Source organism: Corvus cornix, chromosome 1A, assembly GCF_000738735.6.
Source record: "Corvus cornix cornix isolate S_Up_H32 chromosome 1A, ASM73873v5, whole genome shotgun sequence".
In the NCBI taxonomy this organism is placed as follows: Eukaryota; Metazoa; Chordata; class Aves; order Passeriformes; family Corvidae; genus Corvus; species Corvus cornix.
Window position 1 is genome coordinate 65,932,692 of NC_047057.1, and position 17,407 is coordinate 65,950,098.

Here is a 17,407-nt window from a genome sequence, read left to right on the forward strand (position 1 = left end):
CACCTTCAGACCACATGAAATAGGGCTTTTTCACAACCCTCCATATGAAAGCTGCAGTGATTTTTCTTTTCCTCCAGACAAGTCCTGCTGAAGCACATGTATAAACCTGAGCAGAATCTGCACATTCACATACCGAAGCACAAATATTCACTGGGAACAGTGGTCCTTTATTTTCATAAATAAACATTAATAAAGAGCAATGAAATAGTGCTTTTTAATACCTGGCATAAGAATCCCAGTGTATTCCCCTGCCACCGCCTGAGCAGCGCCCATTGGGCAGAACAGCACATCAGCTAAGACCTGCTCCTGCCCTCCACCTTAACATTATTTGCCAACTGCTCCTGGTTACATTAGGTCCCTCATCATTTCAAAACTAAGCCGTTTGCATTTTTAGTTAGAGCCAGTTCTGAAAAAAAGTTAAAATACTTCTCAAAAGCAAAGAATAGGCCTCTGGTATTTTGAATAAAAAATTATCTGTGATATTAATTCAAATTACACATTTTGGACTGAAGAATATGAAATTAACACTGTCTTGAAAATCAAGGTAGAAATTAATTACTTGAGTTAATTTCTTTGACCTTATCCTACAGTATAGTTGAGAGAAGAAAGCAGGCAAAAAACACTACTCACCCACTGTCATACCATCCATGTAACGCTTGATGATATCAAAGGAGTCTCTTAAATTTCCTTCTGTTATGTCAAATATGATATCTGCCTGGTTGGCCGGATATGTAGGTGTGATGGCACGGAGAAAAATAATCTCTGCAAGTAAAGAGTATCACAGAATGCACTGACAAGTATCTGAAAACATTACTGAAGAATCCAACAGAGTTTGGTCCAAAACGTCTTGTCCTCAAAGTTGGTGGAGGACATTCCCGTCCTTTACCACTCCCAGTTTGTCCTTTAAAATGGAAAGGCAGAAGATCTAAGGGAAGCGAGGATTTGGATAGATTTATTTTCTCCTCCTATTTCCACCATCCAAGCGCCCTGAAGCCAAAACACTCTTACTTTTAAAATCCAAAAAGATGCTCTTAAAAAGCCAATCAGATTTCCAGCATGTACGCAAAGAGGACAACATCAAGGATCCACAGGCTGGGCTAAGAAAGGGACCAAACAGATAAACCTCTCCACTCTGATTCCCCTAGGCAGTTACACAAAGTATTGCCATTACAAATTAAAGAGTCCTTTGGAGTACTGGAGGCGGTGTTTAGGTTTAAAAATAAAAGTGAGATTATTTTCAAGTCCCTTGTGAGGGATGGAGGTATTATTACTCTCATTATTATCCTCACTCTACAGATGATGAAACTAGGCTTGGAGCTGTAAGAATTCACCTGAGGCCATGCACTGAATTACAGTTTACGTCTTCTGGGCTTCAGTAGTAATCTCAGATCACTAGGTCTCATCTCTTTTTATTAAAACACGAGGATGGACTGATGAGGTTTGGGAAGCATCCTGGGCCAAATCCTTAGCTCTGCTGCCAGTACACCTGGTGAAGCTGAAGGGGTGTGTATGGGAGCAGAAGTGGCCATGGGGCATTTCTCCATTCCTGGTGAAGCAGGGCCAGCCAAGGCCTGAAACAGGCCTGACAGAACCTACAGGAGCTCTACATCAGTGGTTAAATTGTTCCTGTTCGGGCAAGGACTGGGATGTCTCTTTCCCCACTCCAGCCTGGTGCAGAGGGGAAGAATCAGCTTTGGCTTTCATTTAGGACAACTTTCTGAAACAGCAAGTCTGAGACTGTGGGTACATCAGAAATGAGGATTTAGGGCCTTTAGAAACCCCTACAAAATAACCTTTCTTACCTCCATGCCCTTCTCTCTGTGTCTGTGCCACTCAGTAAGGTGCTGAGAGCAGCAGGGCTGCAGGCAGTCATCCCACTGATGGATGCATTGCCAGAAAATTCATACAAATGGCAAGGAGCAAAAACTGGCTCTCGATCTGTAAGTTTTTCGTTTTTATGTGAACTGAGAAAGTGAGTGTGATCCTTATGAAACTCCGGGACTTACAAATTCTCAGGTACTGCAGAGGACAGCCACTCACTTGGGTGCTTTTTGAAATTCTTGTCTTAAAAACTTTCTGCCCTGTCTTTGGAATTTCTCTTCCTTTAATCTATAACAAACAACACTTTGTTCATAGGTCAAAAATCAGCCAGTCACAGATCATATACTCAATATAATTTATTTTGTGATTAATGTCTTCATGTAAGGTTTTTATTCTTGGAACAAGTCACCTGTCAGTTGCAAACAACTGGTCATAGACAGATGAGAGAAATATATTGAGTACCTTGTTTATACAGCAAAACCTACAAACAAGGGAAGAAAAAATGTCATGGGGCATATGACTATTGTGTGAGTAAATGTGGTACGTGGGAATTCAGAGTCAGTATTTCCTTAGACTGGGAAGCGGTATGAGTTAGAGATCAGAATTATTTTCTTTCCTCCATAAAATTAAAACTCCTGGATATCCAAGGTTTTAATTAAATGAATAGTACCCTATAATTTGGAGCTGTGCAAACATTTACTGCACCGGTAGCGAGTCTGGCTTTAGGCAAGGATTTCCGGTGGAGGTTTTATATGTTGTAGTCTATTAAATGGAACAAGGAACAAACCACTTACCTTCGGGTCTTGTAAATTCTCTGAACGTGGGCAGTGAAATGACAGTGTGGGAAATTGTGTGGACTGGATCCAGCAGACAGCTGACATCATTTGGTCGACAAGACTTAATGCAACGGATGGTATCTGTCTTTTCTAGTCTGACACTAAGAGAAACCAAAAAGAGATTCATATATAGACTGAATATTAAATACTTTGTGTTTTGCAATCTAGGGAGCTAGAAACTGTAGTTGATATAAGCGTTGATTCTTCATCTCACAAACTTAGACAAATGCATATCATCAGAACTTTATGACCCCTGAAGAACTTGGTTTGGCTCAGACTTGCAGTCAAAACCCCCTCAAACCCAGTTTTTCAAGCCAGGCATGTGAAAACAAGGAGAACTGTAGTGCCCAAGATGCCATGCAATGTCCCTTTCCAAGGACAAACAGGACCAAACAATGAGACCCATACCCTCAGCTGGCCTGGTCTCAGCAATTTCAGTGGAGCCACATTTACTTGCACAAGCCTTTTTTACTCAGTCATATAAAGCAGACAGAATCGTTTCCATTTTAGAAAAATCTGGCATAAATATGTAAAGGGCCAACTTTCATGATTTTCAGTGTAGCAAGGGCCAGAAGAGCCTTTTTAAAGTCTGTTTTTTCATACCCTCCCTTTCCATCTGAGAGAACTGAGAAAACAGAGGAATGGAAACAACGGGAGGAAAAAAGTTAACCACATTATTTAAAACCTCAAAGGTTGAATTCTGAGTTTGGGGAAATGGTAAGGGTCATTTCATATTCCGTCTCAACCAGCTGCTCATTCAGCCTTGAAAGTCTATTAAAAAGTTAAATGACTTCTCACCCTTGTCCACTAGAGTGAATTTAAAGTCACTTACAGTTCAAGAACTTCACACAATGCACGCTCTGTGTTCATGAGAGATGAAAGAACTGTGCTAGGACTTAAAATGTGACTAAGCCACACAAATGATGTCAACTTTGACCTGCCCATTTCTACATATTTCTAAGTGGAAAAAGAAAATACTGCAGTGTCAGAGGGGGGGAATTAAAAGATTAAAAGTGAGAAAAAATTACTGAGTTAAAGGGAAACAAAAAAAGGAAAGATTTAGTTTGTTATGTACCTCTAAAAACAAACAGTTCTTGCTCTTTTCAAACGTGTGATTCCAGTCCAAACCATCTTTTTTCAGGTGTTTATGGCTTTATTAATAATCAATATATCAGTAACATCTTATTACATGCTCTCTACCTCTGCTCATCAAAGAAAATTAAGCGAAACATGTTGATACTGTATGAAGCTAAAATAAGGGGAAAACACGAATCAACATCAAGGAACACATGCTTCAACAGATGCGAACTGGCACAGTCCACCGGGAGGCAACAGAGCTGAGTTAATAAACACCAGCTGAGCCTGGTATTCACACCCTGTACTCGATGCTTTGACACTGGCCAGGAGATACAGGCCAGAAGAGACCTTTTACTTCCCGCCATTATCTGTGTACAAAATCTTGTCATTTCCTAGACACCTCACTTATGAACAGTAGCTTGCATGACTTATTTTGGGACACTATTACTGATGAAGTACTGTTAGAATACATAGAACATCCTACATTTCTGTAGCTGTATTTAGATAATAGAATTTGTATGCAAAAAACATTGTGGTGGGAATGTCTCAGGCATTCAGTAATGGTTTGCTTTTGCTTCTTCCTGGGAATAAAAGGGAGCTTTACTCTCAACTTCAGCTGGAACAAAAGGCAAATACAAATATTTCTGAAATTCTTAGCCAATAAAGCCATAATTTTGTGTAAGATGAAGTCCTAAGCAAGATTTGTATTCATGATTCTCACCTGTGAAATAAAGCCTTCTGACATGACTTTGGTACAGATCAGAGGATCTCAATGGTCACAAGTGAATTGTGTTAGTTCTCATCAAAACTGAGTTCTAGATCCATCCAGCTCATAACCACATGTGTGAAAGATGTCTGTGTCCATTCTACTTTGCACCTTTTGTCTCTCCTCTTACAAATCCCACTAACCTTTTTTTTTTTTTTTTGCATGCTCTGTCCACACTGCTAAACTGGAATTTGTTTTTTCATTATACTCACTCTCTGATCTCCTTTCTTTTGCTACCCCTGCTAATTGCCTCATGCCAGCATATCCAAAGTGCAGTCGATAACATTTTGTTCTCTCACTGCTTCATCTCCAAACTGGAATAACTTCTTTCACAACTAACATCTATTTAAAATCCTGATATTTGCTATAAATTATATGCTCTGTTCTCATAATACTTTATAATTTTGTCCTTACACATCACCTTTGGATTTCATCTTCTGATTAGCTGATATTTTTCTTTTTGCTCATGTTCTCCTACAATGGGGACTGTGACTGACAAAAGTTTCTTCCACGGTGCTGAGAATTTTTTTACTTGAACCTTTCCTTCAAGTTTTCTGCCTCTAGCACGAATTACAGGTTTGGAGCTGATCTTTCCGCTAGGCATTTTCATTGAAAGAGAAGAAAGTAAAGAAACAGCTGAGTTGCTTTGATTATTTCCTAAGTGTAATTTTTTCTTTCTTCTAGGGTCCTGGTACAATTCCTTTTCATATTCTCTGTTAGATTCAGTGAGTAAGTTCTTTGGACTGGGAGCTGTGATTTCATTTTCATTTGGAAAATATAAATAGCACTATGTAATTACATATGTGCTCCTGAAAGTCCCAGTGACACTGCAGCATTCAAGCATTTAACACAGGGGAATGTGAGCTCTGTGCTCTTGAATTCCTTGCTAAATACAATTAATGTGGTAGCATTTTACAACACAGAGGGCCAAGTTCTCAAACCCTCTTCTTTTTCTGCCAAAAAAAAAATATATTAATGTTTGCAAAAATGAAGTTTATTTTTGAATATTTATCCTACTTCATTATGGCCTCATAATGAACTGTTAGCCAGAGGGCATTTACATATAAGCATCTTCTGCAGCAGTAATAAACCCCATCAGCTCAAGTAGCATGGGCTTGTGTTCTCAGTATTTAAACCTGGGACTCCATCCCCACTGGCAACTTCTGGCAGCTTTTATAAGGATGTGTCAACAGGCTTATTAAACACTGGCATTTCTTATGAGACTTGAACTCCTGTCAGCCAGCTGGGATAAACTTTGCCTTGGGGAGCATGTAATTCTCTGGCAGAGTGCTGCGATCATGCCCTGATCCAGGCGTTGGCTGATGATGAGTTGAGAGCCTGCAGCTTCCAGCTAATGGAGTAATTCCTTGTGCTCAGGTGATTAATGCTTGTGATCTTGGTTTAGAAGGTTCCCAGTTTCTACCCTTGTACCCTGACTGTGCTGTCAGCACTTACATTGTGAGGCATTTTTTCTATAGGATGCATTCACATGGAATATTCCCTGTTCTTCTACAGAATGACTGTTCTGCCTGTGTAATGAGCAGCAGATAACTGAGCCCAGGGTGGTGTTGAACATTAATTTTTGGATCATACCTCTGGGACTGAGCTTCTAATATTTATCAACATGAGGATTGTTGTAATTAAATCCTCTTCCAGCTCAGAAAAAAAAAAAAAGAATTCCAAAGAAATTCCAGTTTTATTGTCTACATTATTCTTGACTGCCTAGAAATAAACAAAGAAAGGCAAATAAAGGAAGAAAGATTTGGATATTGGAATTCTGACCGACTTTTCAGGGCACCTATGGTTTGGATTGATGGTGGTTGTGGGTAAAGTCTTTAATGTTCAAAATTTATCAGCTTTAATATGAAAGCTGGAGAGACAAAAGTGTTATGAGACAAATCAAGTATCTTTTTCAAATGTTCCTATAGATGGTAACATTTCAAGATATAGCCTGTGAAACAGAAAGGAGCTCTCTGCTATTAGCTGAATGCTGTTATGAAGTTGATTGCTGTTCTGCTGTCATTAGTTTTTCCATTCAGCAAAAATTCCACAGAAAAAAAGATTAAATATCTCTCAAATAAATGTTCTTTAGAGGAGATTCGCTTTTGTACAATCCTTAGAACTGGGATCTGTCCCTGGTGAAAATCAGCATTAACTCACGGGATACAACAGAGCAACGATAAATAGGACAGCTTGAGAATCTGGCTGCACATTTTTATACTGACATGCGCTGGGGCACCTCAGGGGTCCTAAGGGTCCAAGTTATGCCCTTTTAACAGATTTTCAGAAAATTTGCCCCATAAGTGATGAAATTTTCTAGAGATGTCTCAGTTGAGACAGCTCAAAATAGGTAACTATTTCCTCTGGAAAATTTAGACCTAAACATATGTAACTGTGTACAGATGACTCCCCTACTGTGTGAAGTGAATTTACAGCTTTCAGTCCTCAGTATGTTCAGCTAATGAACTCTTAGACACCAACTTCTGCTTTGTATAATGATGCAGAGTACACAGAATAATCTCCATGAATTAAGATGTTCAGTTACAGGAGAAAGTGGAAAACTGTAATGATGATGGCAAATAAAATGCAAGTGCAGCATGCAACAGATGAACTAAAACTTTATTAAAATTGGGGGGAAAGCTACTCTTGGAAGGAAAAGAGTAGCCAATGATGACTGTAAATTAGGGATCAAAGCTGTGCAGAGACAAAGATAAAAAGTTTGGCAATAGATGTGTTGACAGTTCCATGGCGGGAAAGTTGCATTTGAATTGTCAGAAGAAGATCTCTGGGCTCTGTGATTTGACGCTGCATGACCACAAGGCCACTGTGGTTGTTCACTTTTTTTGTGGTGAAAAACCCCTCCTGGTTCCCGCTGATGATGGACAGCTGAATTTTATCCCCAGGGACAGCATTAGAAGGACCCATGCGGAAAATGTCGGTGGGTACTTGAATGTTGGTAGGAAAAGAGAGGTGATAGTAGGTTATTCTCAGAGGCAGGCTCTGGCACTCCTTATTTTCATTACAAGGCAAGCGCTCACAGCGACTGCAAGAAAAGTGAGAACACAAGACAAGAGGAAGGTTAGTGCACATTTAGCAAGTGGGAGGGGAGAGCAAGGGCAGTGGGGGTGGGAAAAGATAGGCTGACTTGCATCCTGTATCCATTCTTCAGCCTGGCACCTCACTCATATTGCAAATGGACATGTATTTAATAAGGATGAACTTGCCTGCAGCTGGAGCTTTGGGAGAAGCGTTGCCATTGTCAGAAGTGTTGCCCTTGCTCTGCACGCACAGATGGATCAAGTCTGGCACCTCAGCAGGGGTGAGAGTTTATTTGCATTTACGTCAGCCAAGCTCTCCTAGGGAAAACACTGGCACTTTTTTCCCCTCCAAGTTTTATTCTTTTGCCGGTTGGACATATGTTCAGTAAAGGAAGAGATTCTAAGTGGTTAGGGAGTTGTCTGTGTCCTACTTGGGATGTCTGGCTGTATTTTTAGACTGAGTAAAGCATTCTGAAAACCATGAATTTCCAAGGAGTTGGTCTCTGAAGACAGACCTTTTCCTGCTGATACAGCACAGTATTCCTCTGTACTATCAGGAGAACCAACCTGAGTCAGTCTAACACCCATCTAGGCAAGCCCTGAAAACAAGATCCAATGGTCTGATGTCTCCAGCACGTGTCCTACACATTCAGTCCCCTCTTACATAGTCCTAAGTCATGGGAATGATTCTGGTGAGAGAGGAATTTGCCTTCTGCTCTTTCATTCCCTTAGCACTGTGTCCCAGTGAAAATCCAGAGCACTAGCAAGAGATCACCCATACAGGCTGGCAGGGAAAAACAAACCTCTACATTAGCAGTCATGTGTTTTGTTCCTAAGAGAAGTGATCTCTGTCCAGAAAAATACGGTAGACAGCTATGGACATCCAAGTCACTGCTGTTAAAGAGTGTTACAGTTTACCAGCATATTAATGAAGATCTGACAAGTCATGGTACCTGGTGGGTTTGAGAAGTGTGTAAAGGATTGCAAACTGGGTAAGTTCGTATGCATTTCCGATTAAAGATATGCCCAAGTCACCACAGAGGTATCAAAACATCCTTTCAGGCAGGTATGTGGAAGTAAAGGTAGACAATGATGATCTCAGCTGGATGATAACTGTAAAATTTCGTTATGATCAGGTTGAGCATTTAGCTCCAAACTTGCCTCGTGCAAAACTAAAAATCAATTAAATTGTGTGCAAAAGTCTCTCCACTCCAAGCAGTATTTGGTCCATAGGTTGAAGTTTGGAAACTAAACAATTTGCTTCCTTACCAAGAAATGCTCCAGCACAAAAGCATGATTTGCTTCTTACCACCTCAAGTAAATCTTAATGTCCATTTCATTATTTTATTTTGACATGAGTTTGAGCTCCTATCAGGAGTATCTGCTACCAAAAGAACTGTGGTTCATAAGCGAGCCCCACTTTGTTGCCAATGCATGGTGATCTGAATTCCAGGAACTTCTCATTATATGCAAAATCAGCTCTTTCAAAAAGACTAATTAAAAGTACCCCCAATTCTTCAATTAATGTGTTTTCTTTTAATACTACCTGCAAACAAAAAGTAGTTCTTTGAAGCAATTCTTTGAAGATTTAAAGGCGTTCTTAATTTTATTCATGTGTTTAAAGATCACATGCAAGTCCTCACAGGATGGACGACTAATTAGGTGTGGATACTCTTGAAGTATTTCCAGGTATGGAGAGTTCTGCATTCTCTTCTGAAATGTCACTAATAACTCCACTAAGGAGAATGACTTGGTGTTGTTGAAATGAGGCTACTTGGTTTTGCTGAAATCGTGGAGCAAGTTGAGACAGTTCATTCCATAGTTGGAAAGGTTTTCTTCAAATACAACTTCTTAGAAGCATGTACATGCTTATGAGCACTTACACTCTCAGAAAGATGCTCTCCCTTATTGTTTTATAAAAGTAAAATACATTTTTAAATTATGGCCAGAATTTTTTAAGAGAACAAAAAAACAAAGCTTCCAGCTTTTGAAGACTTGAAAAAGGATGTTCTGCTGATTCAGAAAGTTATTTGTGAAGATAGATGCGCCTGCGGCTAGGAACTAAAATAATTCAAAATTCGTCATCTTTTATCACATGCTTTGCTGGTATACACTGCATGCTGTACTGTAGGTTCAGTTAATGTGCAATAATTGTTCCATCAAATAACCACAAAGGAGAGATAGCAAATATTACTGCTTTCAAGAACCAGAGTTCATTCCGGGGTCACATGCCGCAAAGGCAAGAAGCAAAGAGCATTTCAACCGCAGTGTATTCTCTAGGCATTCAGTGGGCAGCAGGAAATCACATGGAGGGGGAATGCAGCAAGCTGCTGCTAACAAGGGAATAGCCCAAGCCCTGGGTGCTGCCCAGCTCCATGGCTCCTTGGGACAGGTGAGCTGCCTGTAGAGCTCCTGTGTCCTGCCACCACTCTGTGAGCCATAGGACAGAGCCAAGGGGCCCAGCAGGAGAGGGGAGTGCTGAGGAGGCAGAAAGTCCTACCAGAGAAAACCAGCCTGGAGCCCAGGGGCAGTTGCATATGTCTTTGCAAACCTCCAAAATCAGGTGCATGGGCTACAAAAGTAAGTGTATACTGCTGCTAATTGCTTATTCCTGAATTTAAATACAGTTATTTTAGCTCACTTACTACTCTGTTCTTTTATGTTTATTTATGTGGCTGAGATATTGGTTTCAAAGAATTACTCCCAGTTTGAATTTCATGTGCCAAACACTGATAAAAGAAAACTAAAAAACTAAAAGGATTCCATTTGTAGATAATAAACATAACATTTTGTAATAGAAAAACAGGGAAAAAATATTTTGGGCCTTCCCTCACTTTAATTTCTGAGTCAGGTTTTCACTACATTGTGCTTAAAGGAGTTGAGTGATATACAACAACTCCTCATGTACTGAGGGAAAACGAACTTTTATTAGCAAAATTTATGGCTTTGTGATTTACTTCCTATAGGGAAACCAGCTCAACATGCTGAACAACCAACCAAGTTTTATTAGTGAACTATACACTCACTATACATTCTATGCTGTAGATTTCCAGAGCTGTAACAATCTTCCAGGCCTCCTAGAATATATTCCACTGCAAAGGCTCGCTCATGCTATCATTGGCGTGCACTTCTTTTCAGCAGGTTGCACCACACCATGAGGTCCAAGTGAGCCGTTGCCACACCATGGATCTCAACACTGATGCTGCTAATGATCAGCTGTGCAGGGAAGGTGGTTTTGTCTTTAACAGACCAGAACTTAAAGGGAATGAAACCAACTGATGGTTGGTCTTCATGGACAATTCTTAACCAGAGAAGAATCTGGAGCCCTGCTTCAGGCAAGAAAACAGGATACAGCAGAGTAGTAGAGAGGATGGAACAGCACACTGTATGCTCCTCCTGTCTGGAGATGGGAAGTCTCTAGGACATTTCAAGATGTAGAGGAGACAGAACTACCTTCTCTTTGCCCTCAGCACTGAGCCTTTATGTCCTATCCTTGTCTCCTTCATCCGTCTTTTCTAATCTAGTTTCTTTTTCTTATTCCCTTTCCTAGCCTATGACCCTTGCTGCTCACACAAATATTTGGCATCAGGACTGTCTACTCAGCCAGTGCCAATCCTCCTCTTCTTGCTTCATTCTCTCCTGGCTGACACTTAGTTCTCTCAGTTTCTACCTCACAGCCCAAGACCTGAAGCACAGATCCTTTCCCTCAGGATCTTTGTGCAGCCATCGCAAATTATTCCTTCCTCTGATGGTCCTCATCCAAATCTGGAATAGAATCATAGGATCATTAAGGATGGAAAATACCTCCAAGACCATTGAGTCCAACCTGTGACCAAGCCCCACCTTGTCACCCAGACCAGAGCACTGAGTGCCATTGTCCAGGCGTTCCTTGGACACCTCCAGGAATGGAGACTCCACCACCTCCCTGGGCAGCCCCTTCCAATGCCTGACCACCATTTCAGTGCAGAAATTTTCCTGATGTCCTCTTGTCTTGTCACTAGTTCCCTGGAATCAATCACCCTTGACCATAAGGTCCTGACCCCTGTGATTGTTTTCCCCTTTCTAGTTTTACCCCATTTTACCTGCTACCCCTGAAGCATCTCCAAGACTCATTCTCCTCACCTTGACATGCCTTCAGATCCTTCCCTCCCTACATTCAGCCTCCTTATCTCAAAGTATGCATTTTCTTCTTACCAAGTTGACTCCTCTCTCACCCATGCTAGAAACAGCTCACTTATCCACGGAGTTGGGGTTGTCCAGGCAGGCAGTACCTGGCCCAGGACAGACAGACTGGGCTCCTCTCCTGTGGCTTTATGTGGGAGCAGGCTCAGACGGTCTGTGGAGTTGGACCTGCATGTCTCAGACTGCTGTGAAGAGCAATAAGAAGCTCAGGACCACTAAATCAGAAGGAAACTCTTTGTTGCTGGAAGAAAAAGACCTCTCTACTAATAGGAAGAATTAAATTGCAGTGAGGCAGATAGCCAAACACAAAGACAGATTGCTATGAAATCTTTATCATTCAAGGACTTGAAGCAAAAGTTAAAGAACTCTCAGAAATACTCCAGGTACATCTGAGTCTAGTTTGGCATACAGGAGGGGATTAAGTTTACCCATCAAGGTCTTCATTTCCTAACGCTTATGGAAAAAAAAGGCTGAATGCAATTTTACAAAGTTTGTAATTTCAAAAGTTTCAGAGGATTTTGGTAAGGATGACAAAAAAGTGCAAAAGCAATTTCCTAACAAATTTCAGATCTCTGCTCCATAACATGACAGCAAACTATTAAAATAAATTTAAAAAAAAAAATCACAAAAATGTCTTTAAGACACACAAACCAGTGTGCTCTTCTCTACACTTGTTCTTTGGCTGAAATTTGCCAAAACTTGAGCCTGAGTCAGATACCTGGCATGTAAAATTTCAGCCATTGATGACAATTTGGCAAATTTTAAGGAGTTAAAAACACGTCCTAATAATGATAAGCACCAGGCAACCTTAATAATATGGAGACATGTCTAGAAAACAGAAATACTTCCCCATTTGGCTCAATGCAGGACACATGTCTGACATGTTGCTACAAATGCTTCTTTATCTTTTCTTCTATTTTTCTTGGGTTAAATATTACAAATGTTAAGACTTCAATGCCGTATAAAGAGAAGTTAATTGTTATGCAATTTGAAAACAAAAACTGTTTGGCAAGGCAGTGTAGCAAGTTAAGTTCTATTATGAGAAGCAGTAGATCTTATCTACCCTGGGAAAAATACCAAGCCTATAGACTGATCAATGAAAAACAAAAAGCAGAATTTAAGTAAAAGATAAGGCCTTCAATAAAATTGTTACCATTAAGATCAGGCCAGGCATTTTGCTGTCTTTGGGGAAGATAACACAGACTGTTTCCTCTTGGAGCTTAGAATATCTAAACAGCATCCTGAGGTTTCAGCCCATAGCCTGGGACGATACTGCAATTAATTTACCCGATGGCAATCACCACTGCAACAGCCACCACGCAAAAACCTCTGCTTTAAAGGTATTGGGTAAAGAAGCTTCTGGATCACTGTGTGCTGTTGCCTGTACATAAGGATTTTAAGGAAAAATAAGAATAAAGAAACTTGGATTTACAGGACTAAGGCTTATTAAATCATAGCTATTCCAAAGAAAACAATGGGGAACAGGGTAAAAAAAATTCCTGAGGTGGCAACTTGAGGGGAATGGAAAAATACATTGTTTTTCTTACTATGTGCCAAGTTGGTAAAACTGGAATGTGTTTTGAATAAAAAGGAGAGAAAAAATGGTATCTGTACTAGATGTGATGTTATAAGAAGCCAACTACTTTGATTTTAGAGCCTGCGTGAAAAAGCAATTTAAGGTCCTTATCACACAGAATGTAACAAAGATATGCTGGCTATCAGCCCTGCTGGGGTATATATGCAAAACTAAATCAGTCAAGAAGATGCAAAGTAGTTTGGATATAAAAAGGGTGCTAAAGAGCTGTCTTATGAAATTGCTCCCCAGTGAGTGCCAGGTAATCCCACCCATAAATCCTGATTCCGGCACTTTGGTACAACATTCATATCCTGGCTAAGTATGAGAGAGCCTCTGGAACCCACATTTGTCAATGGTAATAATGAACTCACATTCTCTTTGCTTTATGCAAACATGTTTTCAACAATACATTTAGTAACTATCTGTAGCTGTTAAGAGGAGAAAACCTAATATATCCAATGAGATAATAACTCAAGGAATTTAAATAATTAGCATTTCACTGAGCAGCTGCAGGATTTGTGTCTGACTCATAGCCTAATTATAGCCCAAGCACATCAGAAGGATCTCGCCCTATGAGTAGGTCTGACTTAGGCTGAGACAGCCATTACAGAGCCCAACAACCCAGACACAGAAAAACAATTCAAACATTCTACTGCTTTCCCAAAAGATCCCATATAGCTCAAATAGCCATTAAAGTCAAATACAGATAAGAAAGAAGAACAAATGGAATGTGTGTACGATGTGTATTTTATAAATTGAACTCTGCAACGCAGGAATGTCCATAAAAGTAGAAATCTGCTGATTCTGCCTAGTGGCCCATTGCACATTACACATTTTTTAAAATTAGAAAACAAATGAACCCGCAGTATTACAAATAAAGAGAACATCTCCATCATGAGGCACTGCTTGGTCATTGATGTGACAAATATAATTTAAAATTTAATTCCTATTGCCCTTCCCAGAACACAAGCATATTTTATAAATAGCTGGGTTTACACCATGAACTTCCTCTCCAGCATTCTGATCAAATACATCTGCTGTGCCACTTATACGGCATTTCAAAGACTAAGGCTTAAATGCAAAATAACTAATCCCCACAAAATCCCTGAGATGGAGATCAGCATTAGCTTCATTCTACAGAGGAGGCACAGAGTACTCAGTTCTGTCTAACAGATGGTGGCCATACCAACGCTGACTGGGAAAAGCAAGAGTGGGCTGATATCAAATGTGATTTGTCAGCTTTCCTCCCTGGCTGGTGGAACACATTTACCTGAGTACAGGGCACATGAGGGGACCATGAAGCAGCCTTTGGAAGAATTGCTGGAGTACAGGGTGGCCAGAAAGCCACAGGCAGGAGGCAAAGCATCACCTTCATTAGCCATAAACTCAGCTACCCAACTGAGAATTTGCAACTTCTCCACTCTGCTGACACCATTTGATGGGTATAAAAGAGCTGCCAGTTGCCCCTCCTCCCAGAGCTGTCCCCTATTTTCTACACCAGAATGCATACTGTCTCTGAGCTAGGTTAGTGACACAATTATGAGCTGCAGCTAACATATCACCCCTGCTAGGGCTCCCAGGTTTTCTAATACAGGTGAAAATTGGGTACAAATTGAAAGAGGGGAGATTTACATAAGATAATTTGTAGAAATTTTTTACTGTGAGGGTGGTGAGGACACTGGAACAGGTTGTCCAGGGAGGTGGATGCCCCAGCCTGGCAGTGCTCAAGGCCAGGTTGGATATCGCCTTGAGCAAGCTGGTCTAGTGGGACATGTTCCTGCACATGGCAGAGAGGGTTGGGACTAGATGATTTTTAAGGTCCATTATAACCCCTTAATATTCTATGATTCAATTATATGGTACTAAATATAAGACATTCTTGCAATGCTTTGCAACAGCACAGATGAGAATTCAGAGAGGGAGCTAAAAAGAACCCTTTGGCTGAAGTGTGAAAGTAAGGAAAGACTATGTGTGATTCTGAAATAAAAGCCAGGGATTTCAAAGCTGAATGTAGCCCTCCTATCAGGCTGCCTGCAAGGAAGCCAGACAGAGAGTATCTGCTCATGGCTCTGGGGAACATTATGGTGCAAACCACTCACACATGGCACTTTTTAAGGGAGCATTTTTTTCTTAGAAAGAGGAGCATGAGAAAGACACCAGATCTGTGTGTGAAAAACATAGGGTAGGCCTGCCAACAGAATACATTTGCTAGAAACTGCTCTGTGTTCAGTCAGCAGTGGCATGACATAAGGAGATCCTGTCACCAAAAAACTGCTTGACCTTGAAAAAGAAGGTACTTACGTATCTCCTGACTTGCGGTAATTCTCCGGACATTCCAAAGACAGGCAGCGAAAGCCACCCTGGATGTTAAAGCAGGTCTCATTGAAAGAGCAGTTGTGGCTTTCTGCAACACACTCATCGATATCTGCCAAATGGAAACAGGGGAGTGGATTAAACACATGCTTTTCCTCTACTTGCAGGTGCCAGACAATGACAGTATCCTATTAGATACTACAGAACATGGGGTGCAATTAAACATTACTACAGGATTGCAAGGGCAGGGCAGAAGAACAAAAAAGAAGAACCTTAACCCAACCAACTGGCAAGAAGAAGAAAAGGAAGAGCAGCAGTGCCACTAAGTGGACATGACCTCAATATTTACTGGCATGTTTACAGTAGGATATTTCCTTTTAATGGCTAAACTAACTCATAGCATTTCACCATTGGAATTTTCATCATAAGAATTTTTTATATTTGATAATGTTTTTAAAAGTATTCTCTACTGAATTACTTTATAATGGAAATTTCCTGTATATTTATTATAAAAGACTGGTTTCTTCAGATATCTGGCTGAGGTCTACTGCTTTACCTATAATGTCGTAGGAAAGGCGTTTTTTAAATACAAAAACTGCTAGAACTTGTCAGAAGTCCACAAACAAGTGAGGTCTCCCTGCAGTTACTGAACTCACCTTGGCAATTGCGTGCATTAGGTGCCAGCCTGTACCCAGTGGAGGGACAAGTACATTGAAAGCTCCCAGGAATATTAATACATCGAAAGGAACAGATATGTCCTCCAGTAGGCAAAGCACATTCATCAATATCTGCAAGAAAAAAACACCACGAATTTACTATGTGTTCATGACATTCAACCCAGTGCACATGTACTGTGCTCCTGCTATGAGCTTCAAACACAATTTGATGATTCTAATTTCTGGGCAATGAAGAAGATCATCAGATAGGTGTGGCTTTAGCCAACGACATCTAAATAGCAAAGATTTTCAGGAGTAAATGGAACTCTGAAGAAAATGAAAAGATACATGAGAGCCCAAGAGACAATGTAATGGACAAGAGCAAGTACTTTACAGTGACATGTGTTTTACTGCTTTATAAAAGGGAGGGAGATGAATAGTTTTAACCTTGTTTTGACAAAAAGGAAATCAAAATTAGGTGTTCTGCCCAAGGCCTCACTGTCTAGTAAGTCCTGGAGACCTAAGTCCAAATTCAGGATCTTGTCCACAAGGTCACACCCACATCCTCCTGGTATTTGAGAACACATTAGTTCAGAACCAGCCACAAAAGAGGATGCATTAAATACTACCTAGTAATATCATATATTATATATGTAGCATATAAATATGCTCAAATCTCCACTCGCTGAAGACTAGAAATTCTGGTAATTCCTCAGTGAAAAAACAAATTTCTGTCAAGTAATGAAAGTGTGCCAAGCTACAATTCAGTGTAAACAGCAAAACTGACACCATGCATGCAGAGAGATACTTCTAGAAAAAGATATGGGTGGGAGACCTTCATTAAATAGAGTTTCACAAGAAAATACCAAAGAGACTCAAATGTTAAAACGAAAAAATTACATGGAATTGCTCATGTTTGTTGCAGTGACAATAAGAAATGCCCACCCACTCTCTCTGCAACACTACAGAGCTCACCTTCACATGAAATGCCATCGATGTCACTGAGCTGGAATCCGCGGCGGCAATAGCACTGGTAAGAGCCATACACATTGGCACACTCTTGACTACAGGGGTTGCTCTCACACTCATTCAAATCTGAAATGCAAAGTTATACACCTGAACCCCAAATTTCTTGCTATATT

At 40.4% G+C, this 17,407-nt stretch overlaps 1 protein-coding gene across 3 annotated transcripts in view; it reads right to left on the reverse strand.

Annotated features, from left to right (window-relative positions):
- The window catches only part of FBLN1 (fibulin 1), a 77,941-nt gene that overhangs the window by 18,716 nt on the left and 41,818 nt on the right, over positions 1-17,407 (reverse strand). For 2 of the 3 annotated variants that reach the window (XM_010410209.4, XM_010410210.4), the window contains exons 12-16: positions 17,241-17,360; positions 16,266-16,397; positions 15,598-15,721; positions 2,616-2,758; positions 631-762 (exon numbers count right to left, since the gene is read on the reverse strand). In XM_010410209.4, the coding sequence (XP_010408511.2) occupies positions 631-762; positions 2,616-2,758; positions 15,598-15,721; positions 16,266-16,397; positions 17,241-17,360 (651 nt within the window). Of the gene's footprint in view, positions 1-630; positions 763-2,615; positions 2,759-7,098; positions 7,544-15,597; positions 15,722-16,265; positions 16,398-17,240; positions 17,361-17,407 lie in introns of those variants that run through there. The other variant, XM_010410211.4, reaches the window with a different exon arrangement.